At 42.0% G+C, this 26,319-nt stretch overlaps 1 protein-coding gene across 9 annotated transcripts in view; it reads left to right on the top strand.

Annotated features, from left to right (window-relative positions):
- LOC135496383 (protein phosphatase 1 regulatory subunit 16A-like) overlaps positions 1 to 26,319 on the top strand; it is a 54,950-nt gene that overhangs the window by 11,648 nt on the left and 16,983 nt on the right. For 8 of the 9 annotated variants that reach the window (XM_064785696.1, XM_064785695.1, XM_064785690.1 and 5 more), the window contains exons 4-9: positions 857 to 1,002; positions 16,268 to 16,371; positions 17,374 to 17,498; positions 17,745 to 17,870; positions 19,915 to 19,990; positions 20,435 to 20,552. In XM_064785696.1, coding sequence (XP_064641766.1) covers positions 857 to 1,002; positions 16,268 to 16,371; positions 17,374 to 17,498; positions 17,745 to 17,870; positions 19,915 to 19,990; positions 20,435 to 20,552 — 695 coding nt within the window. Of the gene's footprint in view, positions 1 to 856; positions 1,003 to 16,267; positions 16,372 to 17,373; positions 17,499 to 17,744; positions 17,871 to 19,914; positions 19,991 to 20,434; positions 20,553 to 25,156; positions 25,181 to 26,319 lie in introns of all 9 variants that reach the window. The other variant, XM_064785692.1, reaches the window with a different exon arrangement.

The raw sequence follows: 26,319 nt of genomic DNA, 5'->3' as shown, positions 1-26,319 counted from the left end.
CTGAACAAAACGTTTGCAGTTTTTTGCAAATTCGTTCTTTCTTCTACCCTTACCCCTTTGAACAGCCACATGATACTCTACTGACTTGTTGATATCTTGACATATCACATGATGGAAATTTCTGATAAATGTCAGTTTTTGCTGTAGATATGAGCACTATGTCCCAGCCATTACTTTGAGGTAAGCTGTGTGGGTTGACTGCCTGGTACATTAGCAGTTCAATAGCTTCGATCTATTTTGAGCTGTACTGTCGGAAACTTCAAGTTCTTGTTCAAGGATTGTTGGGAAGAGACTTTGTCATCAAAGTTATAGCCTTGGAGTCTAAAACTCCACTGCTTTAGGAAAACGCCCTTTTATCTGCTCACAATGACATTGTGCATTTGTAAAGCCTTCTGACTGGAACCTAGAATGTTGGGAAGAAATTTAGTCTTGTACAAATGTCATGGTATTAGACATAACTCCTGCTGTTGGAATGACGTAGTCTCTCTCATTATAAAAAGAAAATCTTTCAATCTGCTTGTAATGACATGGTGCATGAGTATTGACAAGAAGTGCTGAAATGCATCAGCAGAAAACAATAGTGGAGTGGAGACAGACCTTCTTGTAAATGTCAGAGTATTGGAGATGGAACACTTGTGTAACGTGATATGATTGTTGTTGAGCGGAGTCAAGGTTTTGCATCCTTGTCTTGGAAATGTCAAGCAAAAGCAGATCCAGCTTCCTGATGGTGTTTGTATGAGGTGTCACTATACCTGACAAAGCAGCCTCCCCTAATCTGACACCCTGCCAGAGAAGGCAGGACCCCTCTCCTCTGTGCTGTTTAGCTAATCAACCCCTTCTGTTTTGTTCATTTCAGTGCTGTATAGACGACAATGAGAATATGATGCAGCTTCTTATAGAATTCGGTGCGAATGTGAATGCGCAGGATAGCGAGTTATGGACGCCTCTCCACGCGGCTGCAACTTGTGGACATGTTCATCTCTGCAAATATCTTATAGAGAAGTAAGTAGGACTCTTTATGATAATGATAATCAGCTTTTTGAATATCATGGCTAGTACAAATTTGCAGTGGCCATGACATTTCTGTAACTCTTCACGCCTTGGTCTTTAAACCATATTTCATGATATCGGATCAAAGCAAGCACGAAAATCATCAGACTTGTGGTTAAACATTCATTGTTTGCAGAAGTTTGAGCTTGTCTCATTACCATCAGTAGACAGAAGAGTGACCTCGATATAAGCCCAGGACTTTACTGACAACACGAGATAATCTCTGCCAACATTCTCCATCTGGCCAATGGCTTGCCTGGATTACAATACCTCGTCTAATGTCCTCGCTGTCAGGGGACTGCATAGTGATCTATTGATGGCCTTGATAATCCGGGAGGCCTAAAGGGAGATTTTATCACTAATATTCAGGCTTACGGTTCACTAAGTGCATGCATAATCTATGAGTTTGCTAAATCATGGTTGTCTCCAGATTTGATTGTTCATGACTTTCATAATCATCAAAGATTTAATCGAAGATGAGCACATGTGTATTGCGCTGACAGAATTGTTCTAACTGCTTTCATTCATCCTGCCCTGGCAAGTCCAGATTCAACACCTTCCAGAACTCTTGCCGAAAGCTTTCAGAAGACAGGATTTTTCGAACACCCTACAGACAGGAAATTAATCAGTCTCTTTTGCTGGCATCGCCCGAGAAAAACATTGCATGGTTAGGGGACAGGTGGGCTGACAAGTAATATTCAGATATGACCCTGGTGGCAATAGGGCGGTGAGGGACATGTCAGATGAGCTTTTCTTGTGGTGAAGGCCTCCAATAGAGCTTATTATGACATGTCATCGCTGCTAGTGCTACTTCTTCCGCTTCGAATCTGCCGACGATTCTCTTTTTTTTCCCCGGGAGATAGGCTGGTCTTTGGACTGTTCGGTGGATTCGGCTGTGAGATCTTTTTTGTTCAGGGCGAAGTTGATCAATATCTTCTATGGCCAACTCCTCAGGATTTTGCTGAATTGCTGATTGATAATCAGGACGGGCTCTTGTTATGGGACAGGTACCTTCTCATACATATCCGGGGTATGGAACATTGCCCTTGTTGAGTGTCCCTCAAAGATTGCAGTGTTGATGAACAACCAATAGAGTTTCCAAAAGGGTGGACAACCTCCACACATAACTGAACATGTGTCTGCACAGGATGTTTTCCAGTATTGATTGGAAATCCCTGTGGATTTCATATTTCTCGTCTTAGTGATGACTTCCATTTATCTCCATAATCTTTGGTCACGCTATCCCATGACATGAATGGACTGCTGGTCTCCCCTGGTCTCCGAGGGGAATCCCACATAATGCAATATTATGAGGAGCTTGAGTTACTAATGGCTTGTTACATGACATGGATGTGTTCCTTGAATATAGAGAAAGGGTGGTGAAGGCAATTAGTGTGGAGTTGGAATTTAGAGAAAGGGTGATTATTTATCAAACGTTTTAATTGTGTACGTGTATTCTCTAAAATGTCAAGTCATTCGGAAGATTGGGTCAATTGGAGCACTGATAAACAGAGGCCATAATCCAGCCAACTTTGTCAGATATTGGCCCGAGAGCCAAAGCTAAACTCTGGGTAATAAAATCAGCTTTAAAATAACTAAAAGACTACTGACTTGAGACTTATCTCAAATCAAAATAAAGGGGATCTACTTACATCATGTTTTTGTTGTGAAGTAAATTGGTGACCGATTCGATTGTGACACAGCCACCACCAAAAGCTGAATTAGTGTGAGTTGACTTGCCATTTAAAACTCTCTTAATGATTGCCATTTCCTATGAGCTACATCTATGTCCCGGTCGAGTGTAAAGGCCCAGTGACGCCACCCACTGATAAAAATCACTCGTTTGTTGGGCACTTTTGAGCCCAGCGAGACAAATCGACCTCCAATTTCACACCCACATTCTCAATCACTATTATCACTCTGGATGGTCGCTCACTTTCCGGATGTCATTACCAGTAATACTTATCTGATAATTGCTTTCTATGGCCTAATGTCGGGCATTACGATAATTATTGGGGCGATATTTGTGCTGTTATTTCCTCATCTCTATTGACATAGTTTGCGGCGGCCATTCTACGTTGGTGCATTGCGCTGTTTGACAGGCATCTTGACACACATGGTTCCGAGATTGGACTTGTTGGGGTACGATGTTTGTGAGGCTACATGTCACACCGCATCATCCCTGGTCTTCCTGACAATGTCACTGTTGAATTGTGGACTCTTAAAGCTGCTGGTGCTGATCTCTTTCACCATATTGCTAAGTGATAACCAACACCTAAACCTCTTCCACTTTGGCAGATGAAAATAAATGAAATATTCACATTAAATTGATTCCCAGGTCGACTTCAAAGATTGAGATATTGCAAGCCCGCTGAGGAAGATTTCCAATTTAACTTTAGTTCTTGCCTGGGGTGAGCAGGGAATTAGAGCCTCATTGAGTTGCTTCAGAAAGGAAATGAATACATGAATGACCATGTATCCTCCATGATTAATCTCCCAGTATTGGAATAAGAGCTACCTCTCTGTACCTTGAGGCACAACAAAATATATATACTGATTCTCCAAAGGGAATGAAAATGGTGAAAAACAGTAACACAACAATAATTTTGTCTTTAACATGCTACGATCAAGTTATCGTTAGGGATTGACAGTCGATGAAGAAATGCGCGATAAGAAATTCACTTAGAGATTCCCGAATCCCAAACGATCAGTTCAACACAAGATTAAAACGTAATGAGAGATTCATTCAATCATCTGACGGAAGTGACATCTTATACGCGGTGCGAAAGAACATTTACACGACACAAGCTACATCAGTGAAGATGCTTGTCTCGAGATCAGTCTCATGGCGCATGAAATGTTGAGGAGTGGTCAATAAGGCGAGACTTTTTTATACCTTGGTTAGCATGGCCGCTGCTAGGCGATTGACTGAAAACGTGAAGGAAAAAAAAAAAAAATTTTTGTCATTTAGCAAGCCTGCCGCACTCAAAATCCCCAAAAACCGAAAAACCCGCCGCTGTTCAATATTTCCCATCATAATTTGATATCCCTGATTTGGAATGACAGGCTTCTATTTGCTGGATGACTTCTGGACAAGCTGTCATGATGTCTCATCACTATCTTGACCTTTCGAATAAGCTATTGTCTGATGGTCATCGCAGTGTTTCCTTCTCTTGTAACCTTTGATTCCTCCACTGTCACGATGTCAGACTCATCAATGCTTCTGCCATTCACAAACTCCCATACAACCAATCCCAATTAGGTACGCCTGACTCCAGACGACATGGTTGCCGGATTACTTCTGGACAAGCTGTCATGTGTCTCATTACTCTCTCGGCCTTTGGAAGACGCTGTAGTCTGATTCTCCTCTCAAAGTCTGTTGTCATTCCGCAATAACAATGACTTTTGTCATGATAGCAGCATAAGCCTTACAAGGAGGCCGCCAATATAACACAGAGAACTGAAAGGAAGAGTTGATTCATTGTTGGTCATGAGGGATAGCAAGTGCACAACTGATATATAAACTTAGATAGGATGTACTTGCATCGCTTCAGCTTTTGAATGAAATGCTCGTTTGTTACCAAACTGAGGGTAACCGGTGACTGCTTTGTTATTGTACTGCAGCCATATACTGTCTTGAAAGCCACTGGTGATTTCAAGAGGGGTGATTTCCACCCAATATGGTAGAAGGAATACATCTACATTGGATCGGCTGGGAATGGCAGCTTGGGTTTAATCAAGCATGTTTGCCATTCTGATGCTTTCAGTCAGTCTCAAGTGTGTCAGGCTTTAGACATTCTGATGGAGATAAGCTGAACTCTGCCACGCCGGTGAAAAAAGACATAACTGGAATCAACTGGACATGTTTTTCCATTTGGCTTATCATGGCTCATCATGGGGTTGGCCTGAAAGACTTGATACTCCCTTGCTGTGATGTAAACAGCAGAAAGTCTTGGAGCCAGAGTCAAGTAGAAACTTCGCACTGTGAAATGCTCATGAAGCTAAAAAGTTGGCTAAAATGTCAAATGGTGTTATCTGAAAATGCTGATCAAGAGCTTTCCACTTCATGGTCATGACGACAGCATGCACATAGGTCATTGGTTTAATTTGCCATTTCACCACAGTCCATGGCGAAATAATTACTTCCATTTCCACATCATTAGATAAAGTCAACATCCAGTAAGAATCACAATTGCTTCATCAGCATTCGAGACAGGGATATGACAGGTGTGCGGGGCAAGATTTAGCAAATCAGGAGCCATTGACAAAATTACAGGCTGCTTGGTAAGCAGTCCCGCATGAAACCGAATATAGTGAGCTGAGGTGCTTATCCAAGGAGGTACAATTGCTTCATTGACATTCCAGACAGATGACTGGTTATAGGCAAAGATATGGCCAAGTCATGGTCTGTTGCGAGGTACAACATGCGAGATTTTTAATCTGCTGTATCAGTCACTCTGTCAAGCGTTGAGCTCCTATCGCTGAGCACCAGGTTGGCCAACTACATCGAGTGCCACCTTCAACTCACTGCTACCACACATGCAACAGCCCCAACCATTCACTTCAAGTTGAACAGCCACCTCTGATATAACATGTATTGATCGATTGAATGATAAAGTGTCTTGTTTTGCTGTCCCCCACATTGTGACACTTTCATGGCAATTAGTTTTATTGAGAGATGTGTAAATCATGATTGATTTGAGCATGGGTTGTTGTAAAACAGTGTTTATTGTCAAAGACACCAATTGAATATTGGTGTCAGGGGCCGTTCATTTCATATGTAAATTTGAGGTCCATTTATATGGTATGCGTGCATACTTTTGGAAGGGAGGGGATTGGAAAGATTTTTGAACAATCGGAGGAAAGTCATTAAATGATTTCCTTTGACCCCTTTTCTGCCCTTTCCCTTTCATGGGACACCAGAGCTTGGCAGATTTTTCTGTCATTCTCAGATCAGCATTTTCAATTTCTTTCCCCAACTGGCCAATCACTCCCACTTTGGAGGCTTTGTGAAGCAGCGTGATAAAAGCGAATGCTTCCTGCCTTGTGTTCAATCCTCTTGAAATATCATCCTCAATGACCTAGTCTCTGTCCTCCTTGCCGTTTTTATTCTCAAGTGTCAAAACTGGAAAGTTTATCTCTTATCGCTGCCATTAAAAGCCCTTTCTTAAGAAGCATCATAATCTTACGATCAAACCAGCAATTTCATCTCCATTGTTTCTCATGAATAAATGCTCAATGAGTACCCATCTCAAACGGTTGGTTACCATGGCAATATAAATGTTTCTCCCTTGCTCCTGGTCATCCGGAAGCAACAATTTCCTGTCTTACCCCTGCCAGCCAGCAGTTATTGTTTCAGGCTGCAGACGGTCAACACTCCAGGCAGTGGCTCTCTCAATCCTACCGACTGGATAATTCTGAGAAAATTGTAATTCACCCGTACAAACAATAGAAAAGTGCCAGATAGCCTGATCAAAAGTTGCTATGGAGAACTTCGATGAGATCATGCCACAGTGATTGAGTTAGGTTTAAGTATCTTGCCCAAGGACACTGACTCAGTTTGTGGTTCTACTAGGAGTCTTCTTCTTCCTCTTCTGGTTCAAGTGCATTACCTCCGTTGAGTATCTCATACTGTCTAACCCATGGATTTCAGGTCATGAGCCTGGTACCCTTACCTGTTCTCCACTGAGTCCCTAAGCAGCTTCTTATTAGAGAGGCACTTTTAGCATGAGAAGGATAGAGATAAGTTCCTTACTACCAAAGGCAAAACTGAGACCCCGAAGAAATTCCCATGTGTTTTATTCATTAATAAGCTGGGTCTGCTTGCAAAGCACTTGGGTGGTGAACACGATGATATCTACTAGAAAAATCACTCCAACTCTCTCAAAGAAAAGTACCCAGGTTTTCTCCCCAAGGAGAAAAGAAGTACCCAGGTGTTTCATAAGCTCAGTAAGTGGTTGTTTGTAAACAGAAACACTGTGGGCAAGCGGCCACAAGCATGGTACATTACTATTCGGACGGGGAGCACAGTTCAGTGGCCACATTGTGTGATCCTTTTGACATGTCTGAGAGTCTAACGCTTGCCCTCCTGATTATGAACCCAGGATCTTAACCGCTACACCACTGATAGCCTTATAAGGTGCTCTTGCTTACTCATGAGATTGAGGGATCCTATTGTTTCTATCAAGGAGCCATAACGTAGCATGTTGCGATTGGCCAATTGGTAAAAAAGGGACAGATGCTCTCGTCGATACAAACACCCTTTTCCCCAACAGGTGCTTGTTGACAATGTGGTCTAAATCTTTAGCCTACTTGTCAGTTACTCTCACAGCAACAGCAGCTTGCTGAGATCGTGGCATGTATCATTTCCTTTACTAATAATGAAAGGGACTCCTGCCAGGTGTTAAAATATGTTACCTTGGGCTAATGGAACGATAATGAGGTTTGCGGGTGGCTTCATCAAGGAGATATTCTGAAGACGTTGGTCAAGCGTTTCTTGGCAGTTGCTTAGTGATAATCAAAAGTGGGACACACATATTTCAAATCCTCTTACCCCAACCAACACAACAGATGAGTCTTCCGGTCTTGGTGGCCCTTAATTAGCTTGAGGAAGAAACCACTATTAAGTATCTCCTAAGTTTCGTATCTCCACATCCTTTGATTGGCCATCCCACTTGTTTCGTCTTTATGTTGCGCTGGTTCTGTGGCAGACTCATTGCAGGGATCAGACTTTTGGAGGATTGCTGAATAATCTTTTACAGCAAAAATGAAAAGATTATATCCCTCAGCTCCAGGTAAAACTTAGAAATTTCGAAATTAGACAAAAGTTTTAAGCATTTTAGAGGCATAATTTTGCAACTAATGTCAGTTCTTTGGACAATATTTCCTGATTCGTCAAACTCTCCCCTTCTTCCACTGCAATGGCCAAGATTCAAAGCCCCACATTACGAAAGTTAAGCCAAGCATTAGAAGTCAAAGTCACATGAAGCATGATCCTCTAATTGCACATGTCAGGAGTCATGGAAGTAATTATTTACCATCTAATTCCAGAGGATCTCTTAAGCTCTGTAAGTTTTTTCAGTTTGATTGCCGGGAGATTACCAGTTGGTGGGAAGTTTTCCATCTAATGGAAATATAAAGGGTACATCAAGGGAAAGTCATTCTATTGCAATGATTGCTTTTTGAAAGCATTGGAATGATAGGCAACAATGTGACCCTTGTCTCACCGTTATTGGCAACAATTGATTGAAAGCCTTGCCCTTGCACAGGGGAAATTACCAACTTTCTTCGGGGATAAATATGATCTCCCCATTTGTTCCTTTGTTCAAATTGCGGGCAATCAATCAGAACCAGACCACCTCATTATGACATGTATGAGCAGAATGATCAACATTGTGGATTGGACAAGTGACAATGTTTTGACAATAGCCAAGGGATTCCTTATAAACATGGCCAGTTAGTTGAACATGGCCAGTTAGTTTAGCCAGTTAGTTAGTCCAGTCCTGAGCTGTTAACAACATCCAGGGATAGTCAGCCATGTCTTTGACATCATATTGCTCCCAATGCGAATGACACTCGATCATTCCTTTGTTTCACCAGCAACTCTAATATTTGTTTCCCACTTCAAGAAGAGCATTGGGAGATGCACAATCAATGTGCAATCTACATAGAAATGTACTAGTAAAATTCCTTCAGGTTAGGAAGCAATTGTTTTCGCTCCAACAAGAGATCTATATAGAAATCTACTAAGGCTTTCCCATGTTAAGATGGAGTCCACGATGACAGCACTGCCTTGATACACCTCCCTTGAAAATCATTAGCTAAGGGATTAGCATCTTAACAGCAGTGGGTTTAGATAGCTCTAGGGATCTTAGACAATGCTATGGGACTGCTAAAGGGCTAATGAGACGTTATCCACTTGTTCTTGTTTTCCATTTGATCTCGGTCCGATTAATCCTGATGACACACTGATGGGATTGGGACCTGGATGTGGAAAAGGAGGCATCTAAAGTATGATGCTCCCGGGCAACTTAATGTCTAACTTTGTGAGTGTGACATGATTAGACCTATTCTCACGGGACCATAGATGTTGGTGTAATCGACTATGAGACATCCCATACCCAAGTGAAATAGAACTGCTGTGCTGATACGAAACATGGTCTGTAGGGTATCAATCACGAGATCACCAGATTCGTGTTCAAGATCATTTCCGCTAGCGCTAGCACCTCAATCTAAGCGGCAATTCGGTCAGTGACAATCCTATAGATATTCGGTTCTGACAAAGCCTGATTTGGTCACAGTGCCATTATGACCTCAATATTGCTCCCGGAGGTTAGCCAGCATTGATTTTCTATTACTCTTCCTGTCATATCACAGCAATGAGCTAATCCGCTTGTTCCATCTCTTTCTACTGTTCCAACTTCGCATGTTTGCCGATATATTGGTAAAGAAGTTGTCCTGGTTGGGTGTTACAATAACAATTAGGCGAAGTTATTACCAAGAATGGCCAGCGATATATTGATAAAGAAGTTGTCCTGGTTGGGTGTTACAATAACAATTAGGCGAAGTTATTACCAAGAATCAGGCAGTTTTATCTCTTTCCGATCCTGTTTCCGCTGATGTATCAGCTGCCATTTGGCACAAGAAGTTCTCCTTGCACATTATTGCAATAGGGGATGTGTTGTTATACACCAAGAATCAGGTAATGTGGCTCCAAATGACAGATGAAATATAGTTGAGTTGACTATAAATGAAGATGTCTTGTGGTCTTTCCAATATGTGTGAGGCTATTCACACTGCTGTTCAGCGTAAGAACAATGGAAGATCATTCTTGTACTTGCGTACAGGTAATTTTTCTCGTATGAGCCATCTGTCGTTAAGATGCTGTGAATGGCATGCAATCGCCCCAGTCGAGCTCTTGACGGTTGACGTTGTTAAGCAGCAGGAAGGGTCTCATACTGCATATTGCAAGGCTGACACAAAAGTGGGGAAGACGAATATGAAAAAGATGGAGATGGTATGAGCCAAGATGTCACAATAGTAAATCAGGTGATCCCCAACAAATATTTCTGTGAAGCCAGACACCTTTTTGCCCTTGTAACCGCTCGAAGACATGAATTCCCCATCCTCCTTCTCCCAGCTAGCAGGGAGAACACTTTATGAAGAAGGTTCTCAATGGTTGTTATCTCCCAGGCGGTAATGTAGTGTCACCATACCCCGAAGGCTGTGCTTTAGAGTGGATGGCTGAGTGGGGGATCTATTTGGCCGAGTAGGACCTTGCAACAGAATATGACCACTGGTGACCATTTCATTACAAGGGCTCAGAAGAATAGATTGCCATGGCCTTAGGCAAGTGCCAGCATTTCACGCTATACTTTGAATGGATGACAGTATCCCTATCAATGGACGCAAGTATACAACAACCACATGAGGTCAATTAGCAATGCAGTTAGCAAACAAGATAAGACAAGTAGTCAGTACTGCCACTAACTACTTGAGAGATCCGATAAATTCTCGAAATGTCAGTTGCCCCCACATTCGCCAGGCATTGGTGACAATTGGAATATATATATGCTTGGCCTATTGTTTCCTCTTGCATGTCGTGATGGAAGGCTTTGTCAACCATGAATACAAAAACTAAGTATTGGAAACATGGAATACCAGGGTAACCATACGTATTATCGTAATCACTCGCATTATGTAGCTATGGAATTGTGGTTGTCGCTTTCCTTGAGCAATGAAAACAAAAATAGCGCATACCCTTTGGAAATTGTCACCATGTTATCGTCACTCAAATGTCAACACATCTTTGTAATCTGCCAAAACTTGGATCTCCTCATCCGTATCTGAAATTGAAATCTTCCCATAAATATGGTAATATTTTTGCCATGTTCTGTCTTGGCAACACATTGAGAGTATTGACAGAAACAGTAAGGGCAAGTTTTTGTCCTGAATTTTCAGTCTGTGGTCTGTGTTCTCTGACAGAGATGGCAAATGTGAATGTTGTTATGTCCTTTAGCATCCAGCTGTTCTGTGAAGACGTTGCTATCTGTTCCAGTGATACATCATTCCTGAATTGAATTACACGTTTTCGTATATATTTCCTGATGAGAAAATCGACCCACAAGCAGCCATTCATCATTTTCTATATCAAATTGACAGAACGGAGCGATGCGATCTGATCTGAGATTCACTTGGGTTCGATAAAACGTCTGTAATTAGAAAGCTGGATTGATTGATGATATGGGCTGCTCATCTAGAAAGACGTCAATGGTTTTTTTCAAGTTTGTTGTTTCCCAATTTGTCAGAAATTTATTCTTGAGGTCTTAGTAGATTTACTATAGAAGCGCTTGGGATACCCTCACTACTTCCAGTAGTAGTATTGACAGTTTGGCTGAAATTCAGTTTAGACCTCTTCCTTATCAAGACATGGACTATCAGTTGAGTGCAGGAGTAAAACAACACAAAGTCATCCAGAGTGACTTCCGTTTGAAAGAGATCGTTCTCAAGTCAGTTATGGCTGCCAGGATTAAACACTGGCTGGAAGAAATGTAATCAATGTTGGACCTTGTGTGTCTCAGTTACCATTCTCAGGCTAATGTTGTCGTTGGGGTATAATCAGCTAACAAAGTATACCTGATAATGGACAAAGGAGGACATAAAAGAAGAGATTACTCCGGCAATTAGCAAGCCTCTGGGCAGTTAATAAGACCAGGCAATTGGTAGTATTAAGTAATAGGGAGCTAGGTTTATGTGCCAACTGCCCTAATATGGTCATCAAGGAAGTTCTGCTTAGAAATGACATTGTTGGATAATCCTAAAGCTTACTGCTGGAAACTTGTCAACCAAAGTCATGCCATTGTAACAGAAGATCGGGGTTGTTAAACCACTGGTAGTGGGCAGGTATAATTGGTATAGACAAGAAACTTCAGCAGTGCCAACTATTTTAAACCGAAATGTGAATTACCCATGTGAGTCTGCCAATTCGACCTCATAGAAACTGTACCTATATTGCCTGTACGGTTCTCTGTTACTGTATAATCAACTGCCATATGAAGCCCTTTGCCTCCTCAATGACTGCATCCCATATCAAACGGAATGGCAATTCAGACCAATTTGGTCAAATATTACCTCCTGAGGAGATGTTATTGGATCACTTGGGTCGTTACTGTACGTACGACACTGATGAGATATTATATGAGTGTGGCGCTTTTGTGATAGGAGACACCAACTGCAAAGATTATAAAGTCTTGTGAGCCTGATCTGTGATATGCTCATGTGGCAGCAAGCCTTTAGTCTAAAAAGAAAGTTTGGTCTGAGCAGTTAATGGGTGATATGAATAAAGACTAGCAAATGCTTTTATCAAAAACTCCATGTACATTTACACTAGGCCTTTCTGTACAAAATTGAAGTAAAAGCATTTGCTGGTCTTTATTCATATCACCCCTTGTTATGGCATCTTGTCATACAATGCTCCGAGACCATAAACTCCCTTTAATGAGACTGCTTGTAAAGTTGGGGGTTTGGACTTATTGGGGTAAGATGGTAACTGGTCCCTCCTATCCAATAATGCCAGCAGGATTGTAACATTAGACCCAAATTGGCCGGAATCACCTATCTATTTGATATATGATTCTGTTATTAGGGGCCTTGGCATTAGATTCAGGGCCGAGAAGGCTGTCAGCGTCACAGTAACGTCTCCCTCCATTAATGGAGAGAGGTTTCAGCTTGATCTTATTGTAGTATTTGGCTGAGATGGTCATGCATAATATGAATATTGTCAATGGTAATCATTTCTTATCAAATGAGGGCTAAAAATCTTGACGTAAGTGGGCAAGTCGTAACGTACTTCCAGCAAATATCAGACCCAGTCCTTTGCCGGTCCTCTCTTCTACTCTATTGCAAAGTACATTGGCTAAGACCAGTAATTTTGGTTAATATTGAGTGCCATAATCCTATTAGCAGACAATGGTGACTAATGTCATCAAAGAAAGAAAAGCACCTTAGAGAGATGCCTTCCTTAGGCAGCTATTATAAAGAAGCTTTGACATTTTGTCTTCTGTCTGGTAGCTCTTGTCAATTGATACCATTGGTGATTGCAATTTCAGGTTGTGGAGACTTTGCTTGGCCTAATTTTGAACTGCTGTTAACTGCATTTTGGTCACCCAAGGTCAACCCTTGATCAATAATCTGGCGATTTTGGTTGACATTATTTTGAAACGGTTGACTTGACTTCACAATGCACCGTGGTAAAACCAAGCATCAACATTACTAGCTCACAAGATGACAGGCGAGAAGTGTAAAACACCACTCTAATTGAGATGATGTTCCACTAAACCCGCTCAACAATCCTTGAATTGTGCTGACATTGGCAATCGGAGCACAGGAAACCTACAAGGCATCATTAGTTGAGTTCATTAGAGCGATGACTTGAGGCACTGCACATCAACAGTTGTCTGAACATCATGAACAAGTGACGATTCTGACAGTTCTTGTGGACGTACAAAGGGTTTTCAATTAAATTGGCCTTAATTGGTCTGATGCATTTCAGCAATTACTACACAGGCAACTCCTGGGCAGTCACCGAATCAACTGAAATTTGTTGTTGCCAAGTGGGGCAAAAGTACTGTGGACAGCATCCACAACTTCCACTTGATTCCAAGCTACAGAAGGCTATGTTGTTCAGCTCTTGATAGCGTGTTGGAATATATGATCCCCAAATTGTTGTGAAAGAAGCCGCTGTCCAATGTCCTTAAAACGTGGGCACTCACCTCAGAGGCATTATCCTTCAAATGATTGCCTTTCATAACAGGATGAGTGTGTGTGTGGGAATTATTGGAACTGTCACATGTGCAGGAAGGAAAGTACAATTATCGACCACAAGAACCCCGCTATGAACATTATAGACCATCCTACTCAGCAAAAAGAGACAGTTGTGATGGCTTCCGCCCGTTAAATGTCTGTTTCCTGCTCAATCTTTTGTGAAAAAGATGTGTTTAGTTGTTCAGGCTTTCAAATTGCAGAAACATTCTTAACCCCCAGAGTTGAGTTGGTGAGCTGAATCTGACCTAATGCTTGTTCTGAATGTACCTCTGTTTTACTAAACCTCGTCTTCAACAGTACACCAACAAAACACAGTCAGAGCTTGCATGCCTTACAGAAGTGGTTACATGTATCGAATCGGAATGCATCAGTTTCCTTGAAGGGTCCTCCGCACCAGATCCTTGAAGCCCCGACATCACATTATAAGGATCAGTCGTGAGCCGAATCGGGAAACTGATCGTCCCCGGCAGGCATTTCATCATCGATAAGTAGGAATAAGTGACTTGAGGCAGATATGTCCGCTGTCGGCCGAGGATTAGCAAATATCACAGCAGCGGTTTGGATTTACACCCTGGAGAATTGATTCCTGAGCTTGCCAAGAATCAGGCTGGCAAATTAGGCAACAATTCAGAGAAAAAGCCACTTTCACACAAAATTGCATTGTACAGACCATTAGGTCAAAATACCATCAAAGGCAATCGTGATCTGCACCCAAATATTCACCCGCTCAATGTTGATCACAGAATTTAGTCTCGACCAGTTGAACAGTGTAGGTGGAGACATATTTCATTTTGGAATCTCGCCGTCAATCTTAGTGGTATATTAGTTGGCAATATCGCAGTTGGCCAATTCACCAAATTGAATTGGGAGTAAGTGATCTGAGTCAATATTGGATCGATACGACTGGAATGCCAAGAGCCACCTATCTGAAGTCTATTTCTAGCACCAGGGCTGCTCTTGCCTGCTGATGACTGTTTTGCAAAACGCACCAAACAATATTTGAATTTCAGCATTGCAGGAAGCAGTGATCTGAATTGCTTGTTTGCCCTCTGCTTTACTGATGGACAATCACTGAGGGACATCACTTTGCTATAACCTCGTTATCTTTGATCGGCCACTTTACTGGTTGTCATATCTTATGCATAAGTAACGAAGAGGCCGCCTTCTAACAGATGAACACTGATGTCCCACATACATGATTTTCACATCAATTTCAGATTGCCTAATGTCACTGGTCCTATTTTCGCAATTTCATCGTAGCGTCATGCATATTATATCTGAATTTTGATTGGAAATAATGTCATGGTAAAGATGGTGATAATGGGACCCTGTGAGAAGATATGGACGTCTGACCTTCGTTGCCGAGTCAGATGTTGTTGCAAATGTCCTTGCTGTAGATGCTGATCGGAGCCGTAGATGCTGATCGAAGCTGGGGATGCTGATCAGAGCTGGGGATGCTGATCAGAGCTGGGGATGCTGATCAGAGCTGGGGATGCTGATCAGAGCTGGGGATGCTGATCGAAGCTGGGGATGCTGATCAGAGCTGGGGATGCTGATCGGAGCTGGGGATGCTGATCAGAGCTGGGGATGCTGATCAGAGCTGGGGATGCTGATCGGAGCCGTAGATGCTGATCGGAGCTGGGGATGCTGATCGGAGCTGGGGATGCTGATCTGAGCTGGGGATGCTGATCTGAGCTTGGGATGCTGATCTGAGCTGGGGATGCTGATCTGAGCTGGGGATGCTGATCGGAGCTTGGGATGCTGATCGGAGCTGGGGATGCTGATCTGAGCTGGGGATGCTGATCTGAGCTTGGGATGCTGATCGGAGCTGGGGATGCTGATCGGAGCTGTAGATGCTGATCGGAGCTGGGGATGCTGATCGGAGCTGGGGATGCTGATCGGAGCCGGGGATGCTGATCGGAGCTGGGGATGCTGATCTGAGCTTGGGATGCTGATCGGAGCTGGGGATGCTGATCGGAGCTGTAGATGCTGATCGGAGATGGGGATGCTGATCGGAGCTGGGGATGCTGATCGGAGCTGTATATGCTGATCGAAGCCGTAGATGCTGATCGGAGCTGGGGATGCTGATCGGAGCTGTAGATGCTGATCGAAGCCGTAGATGCTGATCGGAGCTGGGGATGCTGATCGGAGCTGGGGATGCTGATCTGAGCTTGGGATGCTGATCGGAGCTGGGGATGCTGATCGGAGCTGTAGATGCTGATCGGAGCTGGGGATGCTGATCGGAGCTGGGGATGCTGATCGGAGCTGTATATGCTGATCGAAGCCGTAGATGCTGATCGGAGCTGGGGATGCTGATCGGAGCTGTAGATGCTGATCGAAGCCGTAGATGCTGATCGAAGCTGTTACTTATGTCTTTTCTTCTCTATCTTTTCAGGGGTGCTGATTTGCTGGCGGTGAATGCAGACGGTAACATGCCATACGATATCTGCGAAGATGAGCTCACGTTGGATTTCATTGAATCAGAGATGGCGAAAAAGGGTGAGTGTTTGTTCCATGATCAAATCCTGGTAAGGAAAATACAGTCATGGTTTGTGGTGATGATACATGGGAAAGATTCAAAATGGTCAGTTAGGCCTATGGGAAATGTAAGCTTCGGGCTGTAAATAGGCCGACTCCTTGGAAACCTTTTGTTGTTAAGCAGATTGACGTCATGGGAAACATAGCCAGGGGATACTGTGGTGCTGAAATAGCATCTTCACTATGTGCAAGAATCCTGTAAAGTAATCCGTCAGACGGAAAGAATGAGATACACTGCGTGTGTGTTGTCAATTGTATGTCTGACGCTCCTAATGTGGTCTTTAACATGTCATGCAAACACGTCCTTCAAAGATTGGCAAATTTGCCACCTTACCAGGTATTCTATCAAACGATCAGCAAGTTGAGTCAGATATCTGGAAAAATCCTTGGATGATCAGCCGTGATAAGTAAGATACACACTGTGTTGTCAGTCAGCGTTGTCTAATGTTCCAAATGAGGTTTCTGCCTGGTTGGCTAACCTCACAGCGTTTAGGGTGGGGTGGCTTAATGGTACAGAAGAAACGATAATTGACTTGGGGGAAAAGTGGTGTCTGTACATCACTGTTTGACATCCTGGAGGAAGTCACTGCTGCTTATCTGTATAATGTCTTCTGCCAGGTGAAAAATGCTTTAAGAAGTCTTGGTGACTCTTCTCAACATATCTGTGAAGAAAAAAAATTTACTGTGAAGAAACAATCTGATTTCTCGGTTTTGAAAAAAAATTGTCTGAAGAAAAAATCTGATTTCTCGAATTTGAAAAAAAAAATTTCTGAAAAAAATCTGATTTCTTGGTTTTGAAAAAAAATTGTCTGAAAAAAATTGATTTCTTGGGTTTGAAAAAAAATTAGAAAAAGTTTGAAAAAAAGAAAAAAATTTGATTTCTCGGCTTTGGAAAAAACTTGTCTGAAGAAAAAAATCTGATTTCCCGGTTTTGAAAAATCTTTAAAAATCGCTATTTTCCAGGTATAACTCAGGAACTGATAGACGACACGAGAATATCAGTGGAGAAGAACATGTTGCAAGATGTGCAAAAGTTACATAAGGAAGGACGAGATCTCATATTTGTGGACAGAAATGGTGCTACTCCAGTAAGTGCATTATCAACTTTACGCAACACTTGTATGTCAGAGTCATGATCCGGAACCCGCAAAAATTTGGAGCGAGCCATCGCCAAAGAGGCTCCTCTGGAAAGAGTAAATTGATGAATTTGCATTTTCCATGGTAAAATGGATGTTTGGGCATTGACAGTCTCATTCCTAGAAGTTGGTGTCTATGAAAATTCAGATGAGATAGATGTTTAGGAGGCCAAATTCCAGTTTTCTTGTCCCTTTCAGCTTCATATAGCGGCAGCAAACGGCTATGTGGAAGTGACCAAGTTCCTTCTCCAACATAATGTTCCAATTGATGCTCGGGATAATGACAGTTGGCAGCCAATACATGCGGCAGCATGTTGGGGACAGGTAAGTCGTCTTTTTCCTTTAGAAGGTTTCTAATCTTGTAGATTTGCCGCTTATAGGAAATCCCCTCACATAGTGAAATGGAGCAATGAAATTGCTGAGGTGTGTAACTCTGCCTACGCACACCGATTATAAAGCTGGTTGTGGTGCGTGTCACTCGATTGTAATTAATGAATTATCATCCTGGTATCTTGAGTGTGTCAGAGATTGACCCCTTGACATGAGCCCATGTCACTTATTGGCAGCAGAACATCAGGATATGACGAGGTATTTTAATTAAGCTGGCAGCTTGACATTGATGAGGCTGGGTGATAAACTGAAGGACAGATCTGCTGTAAAAATATGCGGCAATCACGCTTCGGTTGGCAAAATGAGGCGGGGAGGGGGGGGCTGGATAATTGACATGACAGTCTCTTAGATAAACACCTGTACACTATAGAAACAGCCCGGAAGATTCTGACCTCGGTTTTCCATATCATTTCTGACAGAATTCATTCCTAATCCAATCGCTGTATCCATCGCTAAAAAAAAAACATTATCCATTTTCAAAGCTAATGCAATGTATCTGATAGTCTGACATTTCGGTATTGTGCGGAACAATATCCTGTAACAATAAGCTGCAGTTAGACATGCTATTTCTGGTATCTTGATCGAATTGCATGTGTTCTTCAGTAACTAGATATAAGGAAGGTTGTGCCTAATCTGACATACTTGGATTATCACTGTTTTATTGTGCCACACTCTGTCTCTGAAAGACGTAACGTTTAAGTGCATGAAATGCTCTACAATTGGAGCTTCCGTGCTTGAAATCTATTACAATGGAGCCTCTCTATATTAAGGAAACCCTCGGGACTGACAACTGCTCTCCTTATTAGAGGAGGTGAAATTGAATGTAAATTTATACCAATTTGGGACCAAAAGCAGTGTCCCTGCTGACAGAAATGTCCACTAAGGCAAGTTCTACTGTTGCTATGAATTATCCAAGGCTTGTAGTAGAAAAAATATTGTTATTCAAATATAGATTTTAGATATGCAAATAAGGAAATCTTTGGAAATATTACACAGCATTAAACCTTTAATTTGAAAATATTGTGCAAACAAGGTACAAATCCTTTATTGGAAAAGCATCAATTATGTAAGAGGATCAGTTTCTCAGCTTGGTGAGAATCAGACCTGCCTTCCAAGTTGCCGAGAAACCTATAGTCTCAAGAAACCTATAGTCCTTGAAGCCTTAAGAGCTATGGGAAAGCACGCAATCACCAGGCATGACCGAGCATCCTCGTTTCAATCCATTGATTGAACTATCTCATCAGTCTTGAATGATGGATTAACGTCGGCTTATCTAACTCCTAAAACTTTCATTCTAATGGAAATGAGCGATTCGCACGATATCATCATGAAATCAGGTTCGAAAAACTTCAAACCTAAGGTCTTATCGGAACATTCTCATTCAAAATCAATCTCAATATGCGGGTGTCAGCTCGATTCAAAGATGCTTGACACGTGCCTTCAGATGAGAATAAGGAATTGAAATGGCAGATCTTGGTCTTCAGATGGATCGTTTCCACACTGTTGACTGTTGTTTGTTGACCTTCAATGTAAATAGGCCTTTCAATTACGTGGAGACCTCACACCCTGTATTTTTTTAGCCTATTTTGGGGGACATATTTTTTGCTTTTTAGCTTAATTTGGGGACATTTCATCGCGCCAATTTGCCTGAACAGCGATGTCATAAATCAAAGTTAGTGACTGATATCACCACATACACCTGAAAAATCATAATTTTAGGGTAGATCTATAAAATTAGGCCATTTGGATGAGATTTGGTTATGTAAGGGGTCAAAAAACGCTTCAGGGGGGTCATATTATTTTTAAAAAAAAAAAAAAAAAAAGGAAAAAAAAAGACCTAATTTGGGGACATCCTGTACGGTCTACACCGTTATACGGTGTAGGAATCATGTAATTGAGAGGCCTGGTAAAGAACTGGGACCTTCTTCTCAACTTGATCTTAATTTGATTGAGATGTCTTGCTCATTTCTCATTCCAGCCACTCATATTAGAACTACTTGTACAGCATGGTGCTGATGTGGATGCAAAGACGAAAAATGGTGAAACATGTCTAGGTAAGTGGGAAATAGGATAACAAGGGGATAGAGGACGTACACCATGAACGGCTCCTCATCCTTCTCACAAATGATCACTTGGAGTACAGAAAACAACGTCTTCAACCCTTGCCTGCAAATAGGTCTGTGACACCACTCTAGATGATGAGCGCCTGACAGAGAAGTGGTCCTGACACACGCAAATGGCTAAATCATTGTAAATGGAAAAGCACTTATTTCTCACAAATGTGAATTAGACCAGAATGGAGATCATGATTTCTGTAAATGATGATGCTCAGTCTGTGGATGTTGTCAAGACTTGGTACGACTCATAATCAATGGATATCACTCATCTAAAGTTGAGTAGCTGAGTTTGAGTTGAGTTGAGCTTCAGGGTTAGAAAATCACCTTGTTGTTGCAAGCGGATGCCATCTTGACCTATCTCCTCTGATCGTACGTTTTCAGATATCTGTGAAGACTTGGAGCTCCGGCAGAGAATCCTTGATATCAAGGACGAGATCGCCAATCACAGAATCCATGCAAAGACGTCGCTGACAAGGACAAGGAGTCAGAACACGAGAAGGTATCATCATTTAATCATATCAGTCGAATACTGGTCGTTTTTAGTCTTGATGTTGTATTTTGTTGTCTTTCTTCAGAGGAAGTCATTTAAAACGTCTGATCAGTCTTGTTTTTCAGGTTTGGATCAAACACTTGCAAGAGCAGATAAATTCTCAAAATTCACCCGCAAATCTATGACGATGATGAAAATCCGAGGAGATTTTCCCTTAGCCCTTCCATCAGCCAGATCCTGAGGCCTCAATTCTCATTGATTATGCCATGTGGCCAATTCAGCTCTATTTTCCACATATTATCCTACAAGAGGGCTTTAGTTGCCAATTTACTACTACAACTCTGACAGCTACCTATTGATTCTGATCCTCGCCAACAGGCAGGAATGTCGGGCAAGATTTCAAGTCAGTGGATCCGGAGTTCTCAGAAATCAATCGTCAAGCATGCCAATACGCTACCAAAACTATCTGCTATCTCTTGCTGGGAAGTACTTATCTTGTAAACTGTCTGGTGGAGAAGAGGCCTGGCTTACAGCAGGGTCAGGGAAGGTGCAGGGTCAACCGATCCCAGTTATCAGAAATCAATCGAGTCGAGACACCAATACTATTTGCCAATACCTTCTCTCGCTGGTGTTGTGGTTTCAGGCTGATACGTTAAATCACATGTCAGTTCAGACATCAGATGATAAAATTTAATTTTGAAAATGGTACGTCGGAGCGCATCACAAATCACCCTGGTGTGTTTGAGATGGCCCTTAATGTGGTCCCTTAATGGCAATTTGTCCGTCGAAGTTTCATGCCGGAGAATATATTAAGACGTTTCATTAGTTTTGTTTGCTTTTCAAGGCTTGTGTCTGAATATCTGTTTAAAGGTTTGTGCTTTAGGGATCTTCTGGGTAATAACTTCATGATACTTTTGAGCCAGCTGATTGATTTTAGTCTACACAGCAAATTAGTGTTCATCCTGCATTATGTATCTATGACATCTTTAATCATGGTAATTATGATTGTGGTATCATCCCAAACCATGTTTATCCAAGTATTTGATTAATGGCATTACATGGGCAATGCTTCATGTGATTGATTACTATAAATTGAATTATTTTTGTCAATTTTCTCCGATTGGTCTACGAATTCCATCTAAGGGGGATGTCGGAGGAGATTTGTTTTCATGTGGTCGGGCTGTTGTCTGGGTCCTGCGTTTCTACCAAGTTTGAAGATCATTGAGAGGGGAGATCAGTGGCATAGCAGTGAGAGTGCCAGCTAGGCTCCTAATCAGGAGGTCACAAGCTCGACTCTTGGAAAGATCACTGCTGTTTTGTCTCTTTAGCTCACCGTAAATTTGCCGTTTGAGTGTAACTATGGCACTTTTCTGATGGGTATCCTGATATATATGCTATACATGCTTCCCGAAATTGGTGGCTTGCATTGGAACTAACTTTTTCCCCCTTGTCCCTCATTAAAGGCATTCAAGTGTGTTGGTCAACCATGACTATCTCCTTTGTCCCTCCACCATAATGCCTAGTTTCCCCTTATGACATCACTATTTCGGACACTCAGCGCCACATTTCTGGAAAGGTGTATATACAAAAGCATTTGTAGACTCTGATTATATAATGTGTATGAAATTGAGTATATGAAGTGGGGAGCTTGGGTCACTTGACTCTGACACTTAATTGAGCAATTAGCTCCCAACAGTTTTTGGGGGTCAGTCCATGCATTGCACTGGATTATAGCAGTGTCTTTCAATATGAAATTGAAAGACTGATTGTGTATGACAATGAGTGTATGAAGTGGGGAGCTTGGGTCACTCTGACACTTAATTGAGCAATTAGCTCCCAACGGTTTTGTGGGTCAGTCCATGATTTGAACTGGGCTGAAGTGTGTGGGAATGAGTGTCTTCAGGGCCTCCTCAAATTTGGATTATCTAGCACTCAAATTTTGGATTATTTAGCAAATTTCTCAATACCGATCTGAGAGGCTGATTATACTGACAACTTGGTGAGTTGGTTTACAGACTTTGGTTTGACCTGTATACTATACATGTAGCATGTTTCTCAACCAGGATGAATTTCTAACTACCATTGTCCAGACGGTGAGCACAATGGCCCCTGGCCGTTTCATTGTCCTTGTCAAATTTATCCGCAAGAGGTTTGAGCCACATTTGACACCATCAAAAACTTATGATGAGTTTTCGAGAATCATGAATGAGAAATGGATGCCCATATATCAGAATAGGATGATTGCCTAACCCAGCCAACTTCAACATCGCTGAACACTGTTTATGAGATCTATTGCAACATGTAAATCACCCAAGCCGGAAAATCACATCAGAAAATCATCTCGTAATTTCCGACGGGTGTCCGCCAAAATGATAACCTGTGAACGCCGGTTGTTATTCCCTCGTAAACGAAGCCTGGTTGTGATTGGCTATTGCCTAAATGACTCTTGATGTGCATGGGCAATCAGAAATGTTCGTAGCCAGTTAGTTTACTTAATCGAGTATAAGCGTCGCAATATTTTAGTTGTCATCTGCGCCTTGATTACTTTGGTTGCCGGGTATAAAGTTTATTAACGAGAATAGTCTGCAGAATACTTGAACACGACAGTTTCTAAGTTAACTGACAATAATGATCTTGTTTATCTGAAGAGACGGTGCTACCTCGATGGGAAAACACATAACCATGTTGAGACTAATATCTAATAGCTTGGAGTCGTTCCTCAAAGAAGCAAATGAACTGGCTTGTTTCACGGGTCAAATTCTGGACAATTTTGCAATCTCCAATCGAAATAATGCCGTGGCACTGTGACAGAGGTGTGGTTGGGGATTAAAGATATTAAAATGACCATTGAAAGCACTTTCTGATGCATAAAAACCTACAAATATGTGACTCGTCACACCAAAACCAGGCGCATGTCGCACAGAAGATGAGCCTAAATGACACCAGAAGATAATGGGAGAAATTGATGTGCTCATATTTCACAAAAGGCAGACAATAGAGAAATGAACAAACAGTCCGTCTCAACCTGCCAAGCTCAGAGCGACATGCGCCTGATTTTGCTGTGACGGATCACATATGTTGTTTTCATGAATTACAAATGTAGGATGATTGTACCAGTGTCCAGTGTAATCCTCCCTCGAGGTCGGGTGACCAAAGCTATTGGACCTCCAGAATGTTACCTGCATGCCTGAGATAATGAGTTCTCTGCTTTTGTCTTACCGTGGTAACCAGATTGATTGGATCGAGGTCGAGGGGACAAATCAAATGTGGCCCTGATTTGCCCCGGCGGCATTATGGGTTATAATGTAAATTCTTGATACCCTGCGGCAATGTTGTCGCCTTGCAACAGACAGCTATCACCCTGATAAGAAGTAATGACCTTTCCAGGGCAATTCTCCATTTGTCCTGATGCCATTGTCATGGCCGGCGGGAGGAAATCTCCCCCTTTGAGTACGCTCTGGTTGGGGATTGGATGGTGGGGCACTAATGCCATTTACTTGGGAAGCAGGAAGAAGTCTGCTCCAAGAATACCATCATTGTAAGCTCATATCAGAAATAGAACTGAAATCAGTTAGCTGACAACCCAAGTTCAGATAGCCAAGGTGGCGTTCTGAGATAAAACATAAAACATGACAATGAGTTCAGTCTCTCATTGATTCCTCTGTGTCCAATGTCAACAAATTCCTCCCAAACTTATCCTCAATGACGGCAGTTCCATTCCTACTCTGCCATTATTTATGAATTATGCAACGAGTATCTCCAAAGACGTGATATTGGCATCGATTCTGCGTGAGACATTTGCGATGCAGACCAGACTGCTTCTCATTCCAAGTAAGACTGAAAACAACCAAGATCCCGGTGAACCATATTCTAATTCCAGCTGAAAAGATTCCCTCGAGTTTGCGCTGTGTTTTTTTTCATGTGACGCAAGCTACTGCCAGAGCATTTTCTCCTTAGCGATTGCTTTCAAAAAGGACGATGATGCGGCCAGGATACGCACTCTTGTAAGAAGCGACTGAACAATCAATTATCATACGGTTGGTGCCTTTGATGAAGTTGATTCACTTTTTGCTTCCTTCAGTGATTCGTAAACGGCATGATTCAGATTTGCCTCCCAAAGATTGGGGGCATACGAATTGTTGATGTGTTTACCGGATGCTGTTGCTGCCTTCAAATACCTGTGGTTGAAGGTGTCAGATCATTGACTGCTCTTAATGAGGCATCAAGCCTCTGGAGGTTTTTGCGACTTCACCTGCAGTTCTTTGATGGAATCTATGAAACGTTTTAACTAAGCGTTGAGTTTAAGGTTGACAGGTCTGCTTTGCAGAGGGTCCTGTTTGAAGATGGTGACTGATACGTTTTGGTACGATTACAGACATTGATGATGTATCTGGGAAAACCATCTATTCAGTATATGGTTTTATGTGTCAGATCAATGATTGCGGTAAATGAAGCAATAAACCTCTGGAGGTTTTTGCTGACTTCACTGGAGATGTGATGAAAACAAGGTCAGTGAACACATTGACAGAAGTAGACTGGTAGCTCACACATGAGTGGGTTATGCTCGCCAAATTTGAACCTCTCTGATATCTACGTGTATCTTTCTCTCCTAGTTTCTTGCATTATTGTATGTTAAGGTAAGCAATCTTCACCGAGAACAAATTATGAATTATTAAAAGCATGAATTGTTGACCTGCAACAGAACTGACTTTACCATCTATTTTGAACACTCGTCCACAGATCTGATCAACATTCTATTGTGTTTCTTGAATGTAAGACAAGAGAACTGACATACCTTTGGCAACTTCTGTTGGCCAACTTTTAGTGTGTCTACTAACTTGTATGGCTTTGAACTAATAAGTGTTTAAGCTTAGACTTGACTAACAATGAACTTCCAGATCGTTTCCCAACATGTACACATAGTGTATGTACCGTATATCAACTGACTGGTTCGTTACGCTCCCTCATTACCTAGTAACGTATTGAGAGGCCAATCCATCTCCTCTTTGTTCTCTAATGTTATACCTCTTGCCCTGCCAATAACTTCACAGGAACGCAGACAACTTGACAAAAACGAAAAGTACTGTTTTTCTCAAAAGTGGCATTGGGAAACTCGTTCAAAGTGGAGAGGATCTGGTTTATGGCTGCACTGCTGGAGCCTGTCACATATTTCCTGTTGGATGCTCTGAGGAGATATGTCAGAGTTTGATTGTTCTTTTCTCTCATCGTTGTTGTCGAAGATTCTGGCATCGGAGGGCGTCATTTGTTGTTTAATGTTATAGATGTTATATATTTGAACCCGAGAGTAACGGAAGGTGTCCTTTTCGGAATGACGTCAGTAACAAGAATGTTAACGCATTAAAACTGTTTGAAGTCGATTTTGTTTGGTTGTGATCTATTTGTGGCTGATTAACCAGGGGAGTGGAAAAATGTAAAAGTCGATTTCACTACCTCACAGTGTGATTGATGATCAAGTTAAATAAGATGCCTGTTAGAATATGTTCTCACATGAGTCATACCCCTCAATGCAGAGAATTTGATGGTTTACTGTAAAAAATGTCTCCGAGTACAACAATAACTAGAAAACTTTGTCACATTTTAAGTACAAGATAGCGTGATAAACAAGCAAATCACTTCCTGTTATTGTAGGAGCAGCCCTCACGCTAATTCCCAAAGTGATTGTGTGATATCGGTGACGCCTTCCTGCGTTGATTGTATTCCCGATAGAACCGGCGGATATCATCCGGTGTCTCATTTTGCTTGATGAAGACTTGTA

The sequence above is a fragment of the Lineus longissimus genome, chromosome 11 (genome assembly GCF_910592395.1).
Source record: "Lineus longissimus chromosome 11, tnLinLong1.2, whole genome shotgun sequence".
Classification (NCBI taxonomy): domain Eukaryota; kingdom Metazoa; phylum Nemertea; class Pilidiophora; order Heteronemertea; family Lineidae; genus Lineus; species Lineus longissimus.
The sequence above is the reverse complement of the archived record's forward strand: the minus strand, read 5'-3'. Positions and strand labels throughout refer to the sequence as shown.